Source organism: Sander lucioperca, chromosome 4 (assembly GCF_008315115.2).
Source record: "Sander lucioperca isolate FBNREF2018 chromosome 4, SLUC_FBN_1.2, whole genome shotgun sequence".
NCBI lineage: Eukaryota > Metazoa > Chordata > Actinopteri > Perciformes > Percidae > Sander > Sander lucioperca.
In genome coordinates, this window is record NC_050176.1 from 43,053,347 (window position 1) to 43,074,331 (window position 20,985).

The window sequence follows — 20,985 nt, forward strand, 5'->3', positions numbered from 1 at the left end:
ATTATGTTTGTGTGCTCCGTCAGACATATGACAATGCTCTCAATCACTCTATCACAGCCATCTTAAACAGTACTTAATAGAAACTCTTCTCCACAGAAGGATGTAATACAATAGTAGTTTAAACTAAAGTTATATTCTGAATCTGAATAGTAGTTGACTAGGCTGTGGATCAATCAGGGCGGGTGCTGTATGTCATTATGTACCTGTGTGAGGTGTGATGTGCAGAGAGGCACGTGTGTTGACAGCACACTGCAGCTGACTGACTTCAGGCGACGGTGTGAGCTTCTGGGAGAGATCGAGGATCACCTTATGCTCAGACAGGGAAACCAGTACCCACAGTGCACATCACTGTAGCATCAGACTTGAAAGCAACGAATTGTTCAGAGAGCAGCGAAGGCATTTTTAGACTGAAGTACATCATGTCTGATACTGACACCTGCAGAGAGTAGGAGCATCCCACATGGGAGCGGGTTATCCTGAGGCGTGGAGTAAAGTCACAGACATAACACACAGTAGGGCTTGTAAACTAACAGATAAAGTGGACTGCAAAAGAAAAAAGGCATCCATCTATTCCACCTGTTTCACACAGGATTCACTGCCAAATACGACCCAACTGCAGAAATGAATCTCAGGTTAAGGAAATACAAATTAAAACCTTAGATGTAAAAGGACATCCCTGGGGCGCCCGGTTGGTCACCTGGTGAGCGTGCGCCCATGTACTAAGGCTCAGTCTTTACCACAGCGACCAGGGTTCGATCTGACCCGCGGCCTTTGCTGCATGTCATCCTACTCTCTCTCCCCCTTCCTGTCTTCAGCTGTGATATCAACCACATATTATAAAACATAGGCATTCTGTAATCGCATATCTGAGATAAACAGAGAATGGCTAAACTTCAGGTGTCGTTTGCTTTCATTAAGAAATGGACAACGTCCTCTGCTTAAAAACAAGTGAAGGGATCTGGGTGGGTATGAATTTCAGCTCCAATACACATTACTTGCATGATTTCCTTTGGCTTTTTATGCTTCTGCGGTCAACTCACGCACATAGCTACACCGTCGCTCCTACGGCGGGTTGTGACCCTTCGGAGTCTGCGTCGGGGTTGAACGCGTTTCTTTGCATCGCAGTGCATTCCCGCCAGAACGCGGGTGGGTGATAGTTTGTTTTGGTTCCGCTCTTCTGAGCGAAAGAGAGAGAGCCAGTTTATGTTATGTTAGCAAGCAAACTTTAGCACAACTGCCCACAAGTACTGCTGCTAGGTGAAGTGCTAATTTCAAAACATACTGACATGTAGGCATTTTACAAACGGATAACCCCGTCATTGTAACCAAAATATGTCTGAGTTTATTTGCAAAGCTTATGTCGGGTGAACTAGCATGTTGCTACTCCCCACAGTAGGCTGCTTGAAACACAGACTATCAACACACAGGACGACTTGACCAATCACAGTCCTTGCGGTCTGCGTCGACGCAGAGGGGTCTGTGGGGGGTACGCCGTCGATTCAACGCAGAAGCATTAAACAGCCTTTAGTAATAAAGTTCTTAAAATGAGTTAACTCTGCTACCATTGGGGATCCTATGTGCAAAAATGACTAGTGCAGTTTAACAAATCTAGATCAAGTGTCTCCATACTTACGGGTGCATGGCCATTGTGGTAAGTTTGGTGTAGATGTCTCTGCTGGGTGCAGCTGCAGTGTTACATGTGAAGGACTGGGGAGGTGGCATCTTGTGCCGCCTACAGAACTCCAGAGGACTGCAGCCGTAGATCTGTTGATCTCTGGCAGGTCTGACTTCGCTGCTATCATCATACATGGAATCTTGCTGTCCATGAAGTATTGCTGAGGAGGGAAAGAGGGCGATGAATGACCGTGGTTCAGTTAACAATAATGCAGTTACACCTTTTTACCTTGAAGACTTTGGTGCAGTATTCAAAGGAGTAAGGGTTGCTGACATCATAGACCAGGCAGACAATGTCACAGGCCAGATCAGCATCAGACAGATAGTCAAAGTCAGGGAATACTTCATGAAGCTGATAGAGGAGGAGAGGAGGGGAGAGAGTTAGAACAACACTGCTGAGTTCCAACATTAGTCCCATGCTAGATAATTGCCAATATTCTCTGCATCACTGTGGCCAGCTGTAGTGGCCTGGTTTACTACAGCCATAATTTTCTGGCAATAATGGATGGTGAAAAGAACTGCAGGTTGTCTTTTTTCTCTCGACTTCATGGGGACAACAGTGTAGCTCAGTCAGCAATCACAGTTGAGAGTGCATACTGTTGACTTGGATGAAATGATATGGATTACTGCAAATTCCATAATATCTCGTCAGAAATGAAATGTACTTAAACAAAGCATTCTTCTGTTGAGGATGTTCAATGAAGAGAATCACATGGCTGCTGTTTTACTGACGCAGTCACAGTGGCTAAAGATTGAACCACACAGGAGCATTACCACCACATTTGTGCTCAAATTGCCTAGGAGTGCCAACAGAAGCAGAGTCACTGTGCTGCAAGGTGTTTCACTGTGGATGCCAGCACAGAGGGAGTGCCTGTGTGTTTTTAAAAGACAAACAAGTGCCAACAAAAAACAGTGCAGTGATGTATTAAGTGCCTGTATAAACTAATACTATGTTAAACTATGGCTGGTATTGTAGGCTTTGCATGTGCTGTTACAAGTGAGTGGTGCAATGCGAGTGCTTTTGTTAAGCAAGTAGAAAGGCTTGCTTGACAAAAGCACTGGGTGAACATGATAAGAAGCTTATATAAACAGCCAGGTACATGTAAGCACAGCCAACCTCAGGCTGGGCTGGCTCACAGTTCACATGATGGTTCACAGCTGACAGCCTCGTAGTAGTGGTACGTATACATTTAAATCATGTCTTTATATGAATAGAAAAAAATATTATATAAAACATATCGTGAAAAAATATTCACACACACACAATTTGGCAATTATTATTATTAGAATATTGATTAAAAAAAAAGCGTTATTTAAACACAAGTCATAACTGCAAAAAATGATTCTAGTAATTCAAGTAATAGTAGAGGTATCTTTGAAACTCACAAGAAGATATTTCTCCTGGCCGTAAACATAGGTTGTGCTGATGGCATAGTAGGATCTGTGTTCCTCTCTAATTGTTTTTGACACTGAGAGAAGAGAAGAAACATCATGTAAAAGCACATCAGGACATGAAACTGTAAACTATGATTGAAAGCATCAAGAGGAAAATGTTTGCCGGTCGATTTAAATATGGGACATCGTGAAATAGCTGAGCTAAGTATGCATTCAAATGTGTCATTACTGTTGCTTATTTTTTATTTTTTACCATGAGGTTTCTACCCAAGAAGGCTTGGAGGAAGCCGCTCTTGCCGCTGCCAATGTCTCCAAAGACATTACAGCGAAAGACGCTGCGCTGCGTCTGCTTCTTCTGCAGGTCAATCTTCTTATCTCTGGTCACTGCAGAGGGGGCAAACCATACACGGGTATCAGAGCATCAGCTCAGACAACACATACCTGCAGTCAGTCAGCGACAATATTAAGATTGAACTGCTGCTTCAACTGTCCAAAAGTTAGTGTTGTATGGTGTTGATTTACTGATGGGATTACTGACTGTCGAGTAGTTCAATGACGTGTAAAGCAACTTCCGATCAGCTTATGACCCTGAATAATACTAATGGCTCAAACATTATAATCTATGAATGTATATGACTATATTTGTGATATTACAACAGACTTTTATAGGGATCTACAACTCATCATTTAATATGAATATGTAAAAAAAGATGTGATGGTTTCATTCACCTGTAATTCCTGCTGCTTGGGGACTCCTGCTCAGCAATTATTGAGTAACCGAGGTAACCCAAATACTCCAGGCATCGCTGGACATCCAGATATGTTGTTAACCTGAACAAATGTAAGTTGAAGCCAAAATGACAATGATATATATATATATATATATATATATATATATATTATATATATATATATATATATATATATATATATATATATATATATATATATACACACACACGACAGGGAAATGTGTGTACATTGGTGTTTTCCTGAAAACAACTTTGAAAAAGTTCACTAAAAACCAACAAAGACTAGTTGAAAGCCACTATGTGTAGTATTTTAAGTATGTTTGATACCTAGCCCTAATGGTGGCACAAGTTTTGTGTTTGTTGACAAATGAGACAACTGGTGGCATCTTTGCACCGTCTTTCAGCCTATTAAGCTCAGCAGCCCCATGCGTAGTCTCGCTTTGCCAGACTGGCTAGTCCACACAGCATTCCAGGATTGGAGAAAAAACGTGCTGTGATTTATTGGCATTTCTTTAAACCAATCACAATTGTCATGGGGCGGCGCTAAGCACCGGGAAAAGCCCCCGCTGCAAAATAGCCTCGGGGAGGAACTTGTTTTGGTGGAACATGTGTATGTTCAAAGTTGTTTTAGGACGTTTTCACACCTGAAAGTCTGAACCAAGGTCCGGACCAAGGTTCATGATTTTGTTATATTGTATACATTTGATGCGGAAAGTTTTGGTTTCACACTGCAGTTATGCAAGCGCACTCAAGAACTATCCGTGACAAAACTACGTCCTGTCGTCATCACATACGTGCACTGCTTCTCCCGACAGTTGTAACTGATTGGTTTGTAGACGGGCTTCCTTGTGAAAACGCCCTTAGTCGTGCAACAGAAAACTGAAGGCGTTTTCACACATACCTCGTTTGGTCCGGACTTTCGGACTTTTCAGTTTGATCCGAACCAAAATTACAGGTGTGAAACCTCCCCCGGACCACGGTCCGGATCAAAAGACCAAATTTTGGTCCGATAAAAAGAGGTGGTCTCGGTCCGGACCAAACTGAACCATGGTCCGGTTCGTTTATAGTGTGAAAGCATTTTTTGGATGGTTCGGACTTTCAGACTAAATACAAGAAGCTCTGGCAGGCTCTCCTTGTGTTACAAGACCGGGGAATAGCTCCTTTAAGGAATAGCTCGGTGCTTAGTGTGTAGGCTACATGAGAGAGTGAGAGTGACGGTGAATGTGCTCAGAGCAGACAGCTGTCGGCTATCGGAGCAGAGAATACATCAGCAGTTTATTTGTTAAGTGGTAGTAAATGTACAGTGTAGGTTTCCGTTTGTCTCTGAATAAATTCTCCAGAAAGAAAGTTCCCGTGTCTTGCTTCTCAACATCACAACAAAACAAAAAGAGCCGCGGCAGTAGGGGAGAGCAGCAGTCAGTAGGGGAGAGCAGCAGTCAAACCAATCAATTATCAGTATCTGGAGACGCAGCTCACGTATGTCATGACGGCAGGACGTAGTTTTGTCACGTATAGATCTTTAGTGCGCTTGCATAACTGCAGTGTGAAACCAAAAAACTTACAGGATCAAATGTTACAATGTAACAAAAACATGAACCTTGGTCCGGACCTTGGTTCAGACTTTCAGGTGTGAAAACACCCTGAGACTGGACAGAAAGTCTAGCTAGCTGTCTCGATTTACCCTGCAGAGATCTGAGGAGCAGTCAACATTAGTCCTCATAAATCAACTAGAGTGTAAAATTCCAACACAAACAAAACGGCAGGTGACAGACATCCAGCTGAAAAGAGTGAAATCCGGCGGAATTTCCGACGGCAATGGAGCAATCCCGGAAGTGGAATGTCGTGGATATAGACTACCCCATGTGAGACACAGAATCAATGTCAATGTCAGAAATGTTCAAAGTCTAGTATACTGGCTTTAACCTAGAGTGGCTAGACTTGAAATACTGAAACAAGTAGTGGGCTGTTCCCCAATTTGTGAAATACCAACGTTTTGTCACGGCCACATGCACACAACATAAAAAACAAAAAACAGAGAAGCCCGGATTACAACAGACACAGAGAGAGTGCGACTTCATTGTCTGCTCAGGACACCATTACTCCACTATATTTTTACATATCAAATATTTGTTTGCTGCTATATTAAAGCTTTAGTGCGTAACTTTTTGTTATTATTGAACGTCCGTTACATTCAAGCCATTGCCAAATGAGTTGCTACAAAGCTAATTAAGACTATCAGCTCCACACAACTCTCTCTGTATTTCTCAGTATGGCTATGTTCAGAAGATTGTGTCGTCCGGTGACTTTCCCACGCAGAAGCTCGAGTGAAGATAACTACCTACTACTACTACTTTTTTAATTCTCTGTGTCCTCTTCGGCTACTAGCAACTGCGTGGAGGAGGGGTGGGGGTGGGCCGACAGTGTTGTTGTCATTTCTTAGAATTCCTCATGGGGGTGACAGAAACTACACACTATAGCTTTAATGTTCTGAATGTCGAGTACAGAACCTTTACATAATCACCACTTACGTCCACTGGGAGAGATATCCCTGGTAGGTGATCCAGCCCTGGTCATTAGTGCAAACTGTGTTATTGACATCTGGACCCCAGGGCATGTAGGGAAAAACATCAAACAGGTCCCTCATCTCCTCTGGTGACAAGGCACAGTCACGGTCCTGATAGACACAAAGGTTGGTTACTGTTCAGGACGGTGAACTACGGTAACCTATAGAAAATGGTGCTTGAAGAAGGAAATAGTTTGCCGTTTGTCATTTCTACCTGAGAAAACAAAACATGACTGAAGCACACATTCACAGTAGGACACTAATCACTATGACAAAAAGCAGATCATGGTACAAGCTGCCACTTTTACTCTTTGACTTCCAGTCTAACCTCGCGGCTAATTCTCCTGTCAATCTCTCCTCAGTGACAAGACGTTTAAATCACGCCTCAGCAGGTGGTCAGCGCTGGCTGTTTGGTTTTGTGCGGTGTTCCGTACTGAGCAGCTTTCTGTAAAAGCCTCTCCAGGGCAGAGGGTAAAGTAAATACAGAACCAGGTTTACAGGATTATACCTTGTCATGTTTGTCAAAGACGCTCTGAAGGAAGAGGTAGGCATTATGGTTGAGCTCTGTGGTGCAGTCTGGAGGAACTTTCAACCTAAAGACATTGAAATGTTTCAAAGTAAATGTTATAGTCAATGAGCAGAACCAGTGATAAACAGAAAACATTACTACAAAAGAATATAAATAAGAGGATAAATATTACAGTTTACTTATAAAAGTGGCTCAGTAGTCCTCAGTAGATATTTTAGTAGGTGTTGTGAAAATGTGCATATTCAATCTACCTATTAATCCTTCCTTGGTAATAACATCAATGTAAAGTACTGAATCTAGTATCTAATTTAAGGGCTTAACAACACTGACAGTTTGGTAAAAATGAGCACAGGCACCAAAAGTGAAAGACAGAACATTATGTTTGAAGAAATAAAGTATTATGCTAAAAAGAGCACAAATACTTGTGTCCATCACACACAGTGAGGGAAATAATGAGGCTTTTATTAAGGCATGCACACAGGATGCAGTTGGTGGTGGGTGTCTAAAGAAATGAAGACTGAGACTCACGGAGGAAAGAGGTAGTCCTGATTTAACTCCAGGTCATCGTCGTACCCAAACCTCCTCAGCACTGTCCACGTTGTTTCATGGCGCCCCCGCTGGATGAACAGGGTGTGGAGGAAGAGGAAGCCTGGAGAGGATATCACAGAAATACCAAAAAACACAGTCAGGAATAATGTGACAAGAGATGTGTGTGTACGTCACACAAGGAGGAAGCCAGTCCATCCATGTCTACCTTGCAGAGTGAGTCCGTTGTCACACACTCCGTCACTCAAATTCTTCCTCACCACATTTTTTACATCCTCTAACGCCTGAGACTCCAGTGGGGTGTTAAAGCACGTCCGCTGTGTGAGCAATCAGACAAAAACATCATTGTTGTCAAAAGCAGCCAAAGAAAGGTCCTGTGCAAATAGTAGCTTTTGATAAAATAATGTGTTTTGGCCTTTTTTTGCATTTTTATTAGATAGTATAGGTAGACAGGAAAGAGGGGGGGGAATGACTCGCAGCAAAGGGCTGCGTGTCAGATGTGAACCCCAATCGCTGCCAAGGACTCAACCTACATGGGGCGCACGCTCTACCGGGTGAGCTTGAGGTCGCTGCGATAAACCTATTGTTAACTTTGTGAGCGACAGTAGTCATCAGTTGACTTACCTGGAAGAAGTTGAGCTCGTTATCATTGAGAATCCCATCATTGTCCAGGTCAGACACTTTGAAGATTCGAGTCAAGGCTTTGACGCACAGTGGCTTCATCTGGGAATCCAAAAGGCAAATCAAAAGTTACTTTAAACGCAACTACTTTGTAATTCACCTTCTGCTAAAATTCAGTTTAATACTGCATTACATAACTCTCTCGAATGTAAATTCATAGAGTGAGGTTTTTAGCTGACAACCATTGCACATCACAAAAACACTGGTGTAGAATTCACACAGTAAATTTGTTTGCTCTTACATCTTTTTTATCTGGACAGTAAAGAGGACCTGTGGGGTGCAGAACTGCCTTTTGGGCGTAGTAGAACAGCTCTGAGATGTTCTTCAGGTTCTTTGCTGAACACTATAAACAATGAAAAAAGGAAGAACGGAGTCTGGTTATACATACGTATACTATTTTTCAATATGCTATAAAAACACCATGTATACAGCGTCGTTGCATATAAACACCTTAACGTCTTTGCTACCCTGTGAAAATACAGTGTAATGGCAAAGTGGGGCCTTCTCTGTTTATGTACCTGTGTGTGTGTATATATATTCCTGTATATACTGTATGTGTGTGCGGGAGCTAAGTCAGGGCCAGACGGGGTATTAACACACAGGATCTGTCTGAGTGACACGCCTGGTTTAATTAACCAGTCTGAAGAAACACAGGCGCTGCCCAGCTAGGAGATAGTACTCAGTGTTAAAAGGTGACACAGGAGGAGGAAAAGAGTGAACTCAGCACGAACAGCAGACTTCTCAACCATTAGGAGCTTCTTCACCGTGCTTAGATTACAGCAGTCATCATGTTGTAGGTTTGAGTTAAGCTCATGGCCGGTGTCAAGTATCAAATCCTCTTGTACAATTGTTGGGCTATCTTATTGTAAACACTGTTTATAGTAAACATATGCAAATAAATGGAGTCCATCATGGAAAGTATAAAAAAAAGGGCAGCAATAGCAATACTATTGACAAAAGGTTCAATTAGGGTTAATTTATACGAACTAAGACAACAATCAATACAATTGACAAGATTGGCTAGCCAAGGGAGGCTGCAGACTTCCACATTTCGGCATTTCAACAAGTTTAAAATTGCATAACTGACAACTCGACATACTGTATTGTAGAACTAGGTGTTCAGTTTGGTTGATAGTGAGGATCATAAACATGTAACAGCAAAGAGTGTGAAGGGCTTTACAAATAGAGGTCACTGTAAATGACAATAGCATTCTTAATTTGGGCCAGTTCTATTCTGTAAGCATTCTGTTTCTAGAATCTACATGTATACTGTCATCATGTGAAAACAATTTAAATGCATTTATTGAGATTTTAATGTTTTTACATCAACTTAAGTATCTTCACTGTGCTGGTACAACCATTAAAAGCACTGCCAATAAAGTAAAAAAAACAATGTCTGGATGTTTAACTAAAAACAATCCTGTTCCTCTTGGCTCCTAAACCAACAAAAACTTCTTCCCCTATTTATGTTCTGTTTAATGACAATAGAACAAGATATTGATTTCCGTTTGTGTTTATGTCCCTTTTGACCTTGTGTACGTAGCAACACAACTGCTGTCTAGAACAATAGCATTGCTACTGCATTACTTGAATGAGAAAGTTTTTGTCTGGCAAATTAAAACAGAACAGCACTTTCACAGCATTCACTTTATTGTTTTACTGTTTAGAAACCGTGCGAACAGTGAACAGATCTGTCGCTCCATACCTCAACACAAGTCTCTATCTCACTGTGCCGGTTCATGATGGGCAGTATGGTCTCCATGCTGCTGTGTTCCACCAGGTCCGACTTGTTTCCCACCAGAATCAGAGGAACCCTGGACGCATAAATAACAAACACAGCATTGTATTAACGCTAATACAAACATAAACTGTAAATTTAACAGATGTAACATTTTAGGCAAAAGAGTACTTTCCCTTTAATACATGGTCCTTCCCAGAAAAGCAGTGACTCAATTCATAGTGAAAATCAAAACACAAATGGAGAATAAGGCTATCTGTTCATGTGAAATGTTGCTTTCCAGTTCAGCTCTCTGCTTACAGAAAAGCATTTGTGAGACAATTTCCACCATGTGATTGTAGGTCATCACTTCAACGACTAGTAGAAAGATTCCATGACTGGCCTCTTCCTACAGAAAACGGTCTTTTGCAGACTTTCCATTAGGTTGATCGTGCATTAGGAGCCCACTGTGCTCATAGAGAAATGAAGAAACAGGAACCCTATTTGCCCCATATTTCATTGTCCAAAACTGAGCTGACAATGAAAACTCTGACCTATTTCCATACAAGTTCACACCTGCTGTCCTTGTCTGTGTTCTCAGTAATGAGAGGGATCCAGTGGCTCGTCACCTATGGAAAACAAAAGGGAGAAAAAAGATAAAAATGTAAAAGATCATTACCATTTTGAGAGACAACTTCTAATTTACGAGTGTCACACTGACCGCCTCAAATGTTTTACTGTCTAACTGCAATACAAACCAATTATGGAAATCCTAGCCACAGAGGTAGCTCACCTTTTCTATGGACTTCTTGTTGTTGACAGAGTAGACAATGCAAATCACATTTGCCTATGAAAGAGACCAACACAGACCCCTTTTAGGCTTATACCTGAACTCAGTACTTAACAGAGCACTAAAAGGAGAGCATAATGCACTGACTGACCTTGGAGATCTCCTGAAACAACTGCTCATCTGTCTGCTCTGCCTCTGTAGGAGAAAGACAAGTGTACTACAGTTAATACCAATAGTTCTTCTTTCTCAATTTGCAGGCAGAAAAGGTGATATTTATGATTTTACAACAAAGGTCACCACAACTTAAAGCAGTTAAATCTGAAAACAAAGAAACAGTCATGGGCGTAAATTACCTGAATAGTCCACAATGTGTGTGGGAATTCTCTCCGGTGTGACATCTGCAGGTATGGTGATTTCCTCAGCTCGGTAGGGAACCTAGGATGAACACAACATGGCTCTCACTTACACAGACATGTTTACAACTAGTTACAGGGCTCCAATAATATGGTTAAATCAATGGTGTTAAAGGCCACAAATATTAGATATTCAAGGTAGAGAGGCATCATCAAAGTATCAAACATCTGACATAATAATCACTTATCCGTACCACATTTGGGAACTCCTCACTGACCAGGGACATGATGAGAGACGTCTTCCCCACTTTGGCTGTCGACGGAGGAAGGGAGAAGAGGAGCGAAAGTATAAATGAGACTAGATTATTTGAGAGAGAGAGAGATTATTTGGTAGATCTTAGCAGACACTCAACCACATTTGCTTACAACTCATTACAATAAATATTCATATTTTAACTGTGGGGGGACATAATTTATTAATTTACGATGAAAATAACAGTCATTAAGTTAACAAGCTATCCGGGCCATGTGACTGAGAAACAGATATCACACTACTGACATCACAAACACCACAGGGCAATTTTTTTATGGGTGTGTACAATCTATGAATTGAAGCTTTCATCCTGGCTCAGTTTTAAAACGACTTGTGGCCGGGTTGGTTTCCTGCATGTCTTCCCCCTCTCTCTCCCCTTTCTCACCTAGCTGTCCTGTCAAAAATGAAAGGCTGAAAAGCTACTACTGTCCTTTACAATTGCTTCCTATTTATTAGTAAGCCAGAGTAAATGTATTCCTAACTGTTCTGTTAATGTGTGTGTGTGAACAGTGTGAAAACATAATTCCCAAAACAGCTGGGCTTTCGGTTCTCTGTCTGTCTGGAGTTTACTTCCCAAAAACAATCCCAGATATTCCATGAATGCAATGACCAGAGAAAACTACCAAAGGCAGAATGAGCTTTCTTCACAGTTGTAAAATACTATATATATATATATATATATATATATATATATATATATATATATATATATATATATATATATTTATTTTTTTTTTTTTTTTCCTTTGGCTTTGCTGTTTAAAACAGAAATGAGCATAACTGGATACTGTAGGGATTTAAATGTTCTGTCAGGAAACATGGGACAGTCAACTTGCAATATGTTTCTATAGGTTGGGAACTAAACAAAGATTTAAAGTGAGCAACCTTTATCTGCTCTATGTCCACTAACATACAATGGAAAGACTGATGTTAGTTGTGTAATGGGGACATAAAAATATCTACTGTTTCAAAAAGCTACAGCAGATGTTTTGTTTTTCCAACAGTATCGTGGGCAGGATGTATGCAGCAATAACACAAAACAGATCAGATCAGAAGTTACACAGAAAGAATGAATGGACTGAATGAACACCATCATCATGAGATGATGATGCCTTGCTGGTAGCACCAGTGCAAAGTCAACACTAAAAGCTGACACTGCATACAATCACTGCTGACCAACACACTGTAAGTTACGTTAAATATCACAGTTTTATAGCTTTACTTACGCTCCCCCACTAATAATATCCTCACGTCCTTGCGCATCTTCTTCGGCGTAGACAAACTCGATAAACTGGCTTGTGTGAAACATTTATGCTCCTGTCTGGATGAAGGATACAACTAGCCAGCTCTCCTCGGCCTGGCTCGCTTGCTAACGGCTATGTTTGCATGACAGCTCCGGTTTACACTGGTTCAGAACAGATGATAGACAATTGTTATATCTCCGGGAACACTAACACAGTGTTTTTACTATATATTCCACCTGCGAGGCTCAGTCAGTCAAACAGTACTGCTGCTGCTGTGTTCAGCCACAGCCAGCTCTTCACACAAACTTGAAGAGCATTAGCGGGCGCTAGCATGCGTGCTTTCCGCCACGCCCCTCATGACAGTGAGGGCGAGCAAAGATCGTATATTGAACCACGTACAAACAGCCACTGTAGCTAGGAGTGTTGAGAGCATTGGACTGTTTGTTGATATATCATAGCGTTGACGTTTCTTCGTCTTTTCTACCTCTTGTGCATAATGCATGTAAGTGCCCTAGACAAATTTATCATAACTTTATTTTTAGTTTATGTCTGGTTTGTCTATTTATTTAGTCTATTTTTTTTTAGTTATTTAATGTAATATACATATATACATAATAATAGATTACACATTATATTAAATAACTAATTTAATTATTTTATTAAATATTTAGTTTATTTAGTTATATATATATAGATAGATAGATAGATAGATAGTTTGTTATAGTTAGTATATTGTACAATACTGAAGAGATTCAAAGAATTAAAAGTGCAAAAGTATTAACAGCAAAATGTACTAAGTAGCCTATTAGCAGAATGGCCACATATGATTACAACCGATCGTTAAAATATCAATGCTTTAGTAAGAAGCATTGTATATTAATGTTACAGCTGGCGGAGCAAATTGAACATAAAAACAGTACTTGAGTAAATGTACTTTCCAACACTTCCAACACTACATTTTTCACGGCAGACATGTTGACATGTCATAGTAGGAAAAGCACAGGTGTATTCAAAACCATTAATGGTGGCTGCATTCCACTTAGGAGAGGCCCTGGTGTTGTGCATGCTGACTCACTGAAATAGCTTACTGGGACACTTGATGGAATTGAGCCATCGTTAAGGTTATCAATTTCAGCTGTGTTTTTCTAAAATGTCTGCTGTGAAAAAGGTCCATATAATCTCCGTTGGCTGGTTAGCTCGATGACATTTCTGGTACCGGGAGAATGGCGTTGAGTGACACATCTTGCTTTTCCCCCCAGCTCAACAGCGCCTGTCAAAACGCGTCACAGGCAAGAAAACCAACAGCAGAAACCAGAAATGTTGCATAGTGTGTCTATTAAGCATCTATTTATTTAAAAAAAATTGCACCATGTAAGCACTATATACACGATATAAATGGAAATAATAAAGGCATTAAAAAGGGTCCATTATCCGCTTGGCCTGGTTGCTAATCCACCCTTGCATATCACAATAACCTGCCTATGACGATGAAGGCATCCAGATAGAGACACCTCTGCCATGCCTGATATAATCTTCAACTGTCATCTGTGATACATCACTACAGTATTCTGTATCTTGCTACTGAAGAGGAATATACTGTATATAGGCCTATCTATAGAATTGGTAAAATATTAAAAGCAGGGATCAATTGTGTATACAATTTATTTATTTTTAAGAGCTTTCAGTTTCACACAACTAGACAGCTAAAATGAAACAGCGTGTGAAAAGAAATGAACCTAATCCTTTAAAAATGTGCAAATTGAGTGAAACATAAAATACAAAATAACTACAGAACAATTGCAAATTGTACATATAATGTTATTCTCTTATTCTTTACTTATTTTTAATAAATACAATATTTGGTTCCAGTGTAATTATAATGTATTGCAAAGAGTTCTTTGATGCAATGTCATAGTGGCAAAGACAATGCAATCAATTCAAGCTTCTGATGTGCAGCAACGTCCCAGCTGTGACAGTAACTTCTCCAAGGTGTCAAGGTGTAATCACAGACCCTTTAGTCCATGCAAAGTGTTGAAGTTGATCATTTGTCGGTGGTGTCGAGCAGTTCTGCCAGTAATAGAGAGTTTGCCATCATGTTTCTTTATCCTCTGACAGCTTCAGGAGCATCTTTTGGAAGAAGAGGCTTTGAGTCTGTTATGTCCCAAAACAATTCTTACTGCATCCTGAACTCCTGCAAACCAACTTGGTCGAACTGCTCCAGTCACTTTCCCCTTCTCATGCTGGCTTCATCTATGTCAAAGAAAGAAAAGGTTGGGAGTGGGTTTTCACATGTGATAAGCACCAGAAGACATTACCTACACTGTATGAGGTATAACAACAGTATCTTACTAGCATAGTCCTCTGGGGTCATGGGTTGAGAGATGACCTTTCTGAAGGCCTCCAGCCACTCTTTCTGCTCCTGCTCCTGCTCACACATAAACAAAAACTGCCTTTCCGGAGTTTCCAGCCTGATGCCACAGTGCCATCGGTTTCCCCTCAAGCTCTGCCTGCTGCTCTCTGAAGCAGAGTAGCTGTGGCTCTCTGTGCCAATGAAGACAGCACCCTGCTCTGTAGCATCCTAACATTGATAACAAGCAGCACAAAGAAGAGCACTTAGCAAAAAAATGTATTGTTTCATATCAGGCTAATGTCTGCGTATTTTCCTGGAAATGTCCACCTCATGTATAATCATTGTAGTTTTTATAAATGAGTGTTAGAATTGTTGCTCATTTACTTATCCATTTATTTATACAGTCACTTTATACACACACTGTAGACACTGGTATTATATGTTAATTACCAGTGGACTTTTATAATACAAAAGCTTTCTGTTCATTGAGCACAGTGTGAACCACCTCTTCTTGAATGGCTCCCGATGCTGGAAACACACACACACACACACACACACACACACACACAGACACACACACACACAGGCAGAGGAAGAGAAAATGAAAATTAATTCAAATCAAAATCAAATAAATTTGTCAGCTATAATAAATCAAATCATCATAAGTCAAATTCATTTTTGTAATAAACTCAGACGAACCGTTGGGCCAGTTTTCTCCATGTACCCCTCCTTCAGGCAATTTACCGTTAGTTGAGGTATTAACTGTGCAAAGAGACACATTTAACACTCTTAACTGACCAAAAGTGTCAGTTTAACACTTTAACTTTAACAATCTATCCAAGCTAAATCTTTTGAAATTTTGTCTCACATCATTATCTCGAAGAGTGGGATGTTTCTTCAGGAGGTATGCCAAGCGTGTTGCTCGAATAGCATTGAACAAGGATACAATTACCTGTAAGACATCAGATATAGAAGAGCATATCAGGAAGACATAAACTGCATCATGCAAGTTGTCTGGTTAATTTCATACAATTAAGGTTAAAAAACGAGAGAGCTTGAAAAACCAGGACAGCTGAACATAGAAGCTGTATTTGACCATGACACACATATTTTACCAGTAAAATATGATGCATATGTGTGGAGATTTTCTGATATGACTTCTGTTAATTAAAGGTGCCGTAGGTAGGATTGCGAAGATCCAGGACTTAGCCAAAACATTTGAACATCGTCAACTTCTCAGTCCCTCCCCAATTTCCGCTAAAGCCCAAAACATTCTCCTAAGCCCCTCCCCCCACAAGGGAGAATGAATGCGTGTGCATGAGCAGTGATTGACACACAGTTACACCCCCCCCCAAGCCCTGATTGGTGCATCTGAACAGGGAGCTGTGGATTTTTTCAAATCACACAACAGGCTGTAGGTGGTGCCAGAGGAGCCAGATTTTTTTCTTCATGTAGTTCTACTCGAACATAGGGTCAGTTTCAGTAAATATGACAGAAAGTTAGTTTTAGTTTAACCCTAACCCAGGTCCCTCTCTTCTTGTGCTAACCACTGTATTTTTGGTGTTTTGTTGAGATTGTGATGTATTGCCTTTGTACTAGTCTTTGAGATGTAGGCCTACACCACAGCACATTTGTGGACCTCCCAGGGTGTACTTCCAGTGGAGAAAACACGATGCAGGGCCCTCTAGGGTGCCCTTCTAGTGGAGAAAACGTGACACAGGGCCCTCTAGGGTGCTCTTCTAGTGGAGAAAACGTGATACAGAGCCCACTAGGGTGTCCTATTAGTGGAGAAAACACAATGCAGGGCCCTCTAGGGTGCCCTTTTAGTGGAGAAAACGTGACACAGGGGCCTCTAGGGTGCTCTTCTAGTGGAGGAAGTACGATGCAGGGCCCTCTTGCCCCTGCCCATCAGACAGGCCAAGTCCACAACTGTCACAGCAAGTGCGAGATTCAAAGGTAAGACATTTATCTGTTTAAAGTAGAAATAAAATATCACTATGGCACTCAAGCTCACCTGTCCTTTCTCGTGATAAACAAACAGATTCCTTGTGCGTTTGTCATGCATGTAAGAGATCTGCAGACCGTGAGCGTGATTGATCTTCTCCGGCTGGAAAACTGCATTCAGGTCCTTCATGGAGATGACAGCTTTGGGAAGCTTGGACTGAATAAGAGGATTAAGGAAGGATTTCAAAAGATTAGAAATAAAAGGTACTTGACTGTTACCCATGTATGCTCAAAAACATTGTAGACTAAATGGTGATGTGGAAAATCTCACATCCTCTTTAATGAAGTATCTGAGGGTGAAGTCTTTCCGGGACAACAGGAAGATCCTCTTTAAAAACTGCTTGTTGTCTTTCCCCTTCTTCCATAGTGTTGACTCGAACAGGTCTGGGTTGGATACATCAAATAAATAAAAGAGATGAAGAGCAACTAAACTTTTATGCATGCCAAATTCAAATGCCTAATTCTGATTATTTTGCTGTTTGGAAGAACATGTTAATGATGGTATACTGGCAGGATATTTACCTGAGTAATAAGCTTGCTGAAAATAGTTTTCTCCTGTGAACTCTCTTCTTTCATACTTTGCACGGATCCACTGATCCTTAAGAACACTACAACAAAGCAAAAAAAAACTTTACTGTTTCCGTATGGATAAAACACAAGTGTTTAAGTAAATACCAGAAAATGTGTAGACCTGCCATTGATGAATGAGGCTAATTCATACTGTCTTTAGTAATAGTTCCACTTCGGTAATTGGCACTGTTTGTTCCTCTTTTTTTTTTTTTTTTACCTCTCCACACCCATTCAGAAGTAAAGTACTTCACTTTGCACTGTGCTACTGAGGATGAATGGATAGTGAATGACGGTCACTCACATGCAGTCTTTCTGTTGCGGCTGGTAGAAGAAGGCAGGGACACACTTTTCATAAATGGCTTTGGCTGCAGAATTTCCCCACTTCCGCATGAACTGAAATCACAAGATGTGAGATTTTAAAAGTTACAACAAGACAAATAATATGAATTCCCTTCATTTCATATTTGAAGATCCCTGTCTTGCAGAGCAGGACAACTGATTTACTGAAACCAGCAACAATTTACAAGTTAGACAGATCTCAAGAAATTATAAACAATTATTTACATATTGAGAACAAAGTGCACTCTTACCTAAACCATAAATACCTTATGCAAAATAGAGCATTAACACGGTGGACAGATTAGTTTTCAAGACTCAAAATTTGAAAGGTTTTATCTGTCACATGTGCATACAATAGATACAAAATAATAAACAGAATAATAGGAATGATAAGAATTAGAAAAATAATAATAAAAATTATGCAAAATATATATATATACATATTAAAATTGTCCCGGTATTAAGTAGGCTGTGCAAATACAAAAACGTAAATTGAATGAATAATAATACATAATTAATGTAATTAGCTACCCATATAAAATGAATACAAACTACAAACCTATACCTCTACTAGCGAATCATCCCAGAAATCCAGACGTATGGATTTCACTCTGCTGACAGCAGGTAAATTACGATGCAACCCAGAGCAGTTCAGGCACACAAAGACACCAAGCGTGTAGGAGGCCCAGTCAGGCTCTGTAAGCAAAAGGAAAAATATATATAAAAAAAAAAGAAAAATAGATAGTTTTTCTTGTAGGTTAATGTGCACTACTAATCTGGGGGTAAATTTAACAGTGAAATTAATTTAAGTATTTAATTTCTTGTTTGTCTTTTCCTCTCACGCAGACTCTCAACTGTTCTCGTCAGTGATGGCCACAAAGTGTTAGGAGGAACAATGAGGTAATACCACAGAATATACAGCAGCTACCACTTCCCCTTTTGAATGTTTATTAAAAAATTTGACTAGGCTATGAAGTATGACTTTCTGAGTTCTATTAACAACAATATTACATGACCTGATGGCACAGGTTACTGTTCATCATTCTTGCTCATCATTCTTTTAACTTTAATAAAGAAAACATGTTCACTCACACAGAAATCAGGTATGATGGTCCTTGAAACATGTATTGTTGGAAATCAGTCAAACAATGTTGCTGCTTGCTATCGTATCAAAAGAATGTATTGTGGTTATGAATCTTTGTCAGCGTATGTACTCACCAGGAGCTCCACAGTCAGCACACAAGTTGTTACCTGGCTGTTGCACCAAATCAAGTAGGATTTTGTTGTTTCTCTCCAGACTGGCCATAGGTGAAGGTAGTTTGCTTCGGTCAGATTGACAGTTGTAATCCAACAAAAGAGCTACTGGGTATTAACTCCATACTGATTCCACACAATGAATGGTACAGAGCTGATCTGCTCTATAGCAGGTGAAAAATCTGAATTTCTTCTCACTGGCCAGGCACACTGCATTTCCTCTTACCAGCACAGCGTCATGAAGTTTATTGTTCTGCACACAAATGTAGAGGTCCAGAAATAACAGAGAAAGGAAGTGAAACAGACGTCACTGTGTAACAGAGTGATTGACCTACACTATGAAAGTGATAGAATTGTGTGTAGCTCATAACTGTAAGTTTGACTGGTGTGTGTGAGGTGTAAATATCTAAAATAAAGGTTTGTTCATTTAAGAATAGTTTGCAATTAATTAAAATGCAGGATATACATAACAAAAAAATGTATCTTTATTATAGGAGGCTTTGTAGATAAATACATTGAAGCATTAAACAACCACTCTTCACAACCTGTAACAATTTACTTATTTAAGTACGTAACGTTTCAAAGGCTCTACACATTTTGGTCCACCCACTTATTGTTTACAATTATGCCTAATTAGACCTCTTCTCTTTTCTCTTCCTCTGCCTATATGTCTGTGTCTGTGTGTGTGTGTGTGTGTGTGTGTGTGTGTGTGTGTGTGTGTGTGTGTGTGTGTGTCTGTGTGTGTATATTTATTGTTTGTTCCACTTCAGGTTCTGGTTGCTATTGCTGGCTGTTCCTGATCGGTTCACAATTTTATTTTTCAAAGTTTGGAACACACAAACACAACTCTGTAGAGGTCATATGGCCTGATTAAATAATGCAACACATTCCCACTGTGTAGACAGGAAGTTAAAAGACAAAATAATGGAGTCTGAGCACTTCCTTGTTGCTATAATGCATAAGGTCAATACAGATGGCTGAAAGATTGGTGTATTTAAATCTAATTTTAAGCTGCATTGGTGTATTATGGCCTGCCATTATGGCAGGCGAACTGCAAAGCAAGCTAATAGACACACTGCCAGTTTATTTTCAGTGGGTAGGTACTACAGTCTAAACAGCCCTTTAAAACAAACAAAAAACCACCTCCGTGAATGCTTTTGACACTGTTTTACAGGGTTTTGACTTAAAATGATGCTCATTTTGAAGGGTGTAGGGGAGACTGGGGTTGGTTGTCACACTTTTTACTTGTGCGTAAATTGCTCATCATTAAAATTTTTCAATAGTCATTCCTACATTAAATGAAAGCTTAAAGGGATATTTCACCAATTAGCATTAAGGTCTTGCCTTGAAATCGGTATCCCTTTTATTTTCACAACTTCTCACAACTGTTTTAATATCAAATAAATTGTCAAAGTGGACTCTAGAGTAGCTGTAATAAGCAGTGTGACAACCAACCCCAGTCTCCCTTATGTTGAAGGAATGAAAGAAATGTTAAGATCTTTTAAGTAAAAGTACATATCACAATGTAAACGTCATGCATTCAAAATCTTACTTAGCATAAGTATTATCAGTTAAATGAATTTAGAGTATTACAAGTAATTATTATGCAGCATAATGGCCCCTCTGTAGTGTTGCATTACTGTGTAAGTCCCCCGAAGCGCTTTGGATGAAGGTCTGGCAATGTGAGACTTCTATGTATGCAACATTTTCAGATTATATAGCTGGTGGAGGTGGAAGAAAATTTTGAACTACTTTATGGTTGGGTAGTTAAATCAATATCAATTTAACATATTTTATAAACTAAAATGTTTTGGATTAAAAGGATAAATATGTAATAGTATCATCAAATTATATTTTAATTAATTATATATATATTTTTTTTACATATTTCATATCTCTATTTTGATGTTA

The 20,985-nt window shown here is 39.9% G+C and overlaps 2 protein-coding genes across 3 annotated transcripts; both read right to left on the reverse strand.

Annotated features, from left to right (window-relative positions):
• Positions 1 to 1,593: 1,593 nt before the first annotated feature.
• rhot1b (ras homolog family member T1) lies at positions 1,594 to 12,922 on the reverse strand. Its single transcript, XM_036000182.1, is given in 20 exon segments — positions 1,594 to 1,772; positions 1,775 to 1,835; positions 1,904 to 2,026; positions 3,061 to 3,133; positions 3,309 to 3,453; positions 3,799 to 3,817; positions 3,819 to 3,900; positions 6,350 to 6,495; positions 6,893 to 6,977; positions 7,442 to 7,562; positions 7,668 to 7,776; positions 8,084 to 8,182; positions 8,382 to 8,483; positions 9,846 to 9,954; positions 10,434 to 10,486; positions 10,651 to 10,704; positions 10,799 to 10,842; positions 11,001 to 11,082; positions 11,255 to 11,313; positions 12,540 to 12,922. Coding segments are annotated over 20 exon segments (1,746 nt in total). The 5' UTR covers positions 12,577 to 12,922; the 3' UTR covers positions 1,594 to 1,629.
• A 1,451-nt stretch (positions 12,923 to 14,373) lies between these two features.
• On the reverse strand, positions 14,374 to 19,473 carry LOC116040495 (arf-GAP with dual PH domain-containing protein 2). Of its 2 annotated transcripts, XM_031285905.2 has the most exons (12): positions 19,039 to 19,473; positions 18,386 to 18,516; positions 17,783 to 17,874; positions 17,434 to 17,519; positions 17,183 to 17,295; positions 16,922 to 17,068; positions 15,776 to 15,859; positions 15,607 to 15,669; positions 15,358 to 15,435; positions 14,907 to 15,135; positions 14,735 to 14,807; positions 14,374 to 14,482 (listed from the first exon to the last, which is right to left on the reverse strand). In XM_031285905.2, the coding sequence occupies exons 1-11, from the start codon at positions 19,124 to 19,126 to the stop codon at positions 14,779 to 14,781; spliced, it is 1,140 nt and encodes a 379-aa protein (XP_031141765.1). In that variant the 5' UTR covers positions 19,127 to 19,473; the 3' UTR covers positions 14,374 to 14,482; positions 14,735 to 14,778. The 2 variants fall into 2 exon arrangements, with proteins under 2 accessions (XP_031141765.1, XP_035856073.1); XM_036000180.1 differs by having other exon boundaries at positions 14,374 to 14,807; positions 19,039 to 19,471.
• Between the last annotated feature and the right edge of the window lie 1,512 nt (positions 19,474 to 20,985).

Excerpts from the sequence above, each read along its gene's own strand:
- LOC116040495 (XM_031285905.2), bottom strand. The coding sequence starts at position 19,126 with ATGGCCAGTCTGGAGAGAAACAACAAAATCCTACTTGATTTGGTGCAA. Across the intron at positions 18,517-19,038 it reads TGCTGACTGTGGAGCTCCTG|AGCCTGACTGGGCCTCCTAC; the intron begins GTGAGTACATAC and ends TTTTGCTTACAG. Across the intron at positions 17,520-17,782 it reads CCGCAACAGAAAGACTGCAT|TGTTCTTAAGGATCAGTGGA; the intron begins GTGAGTGACCGT and ends GCTTTGTTGTAG.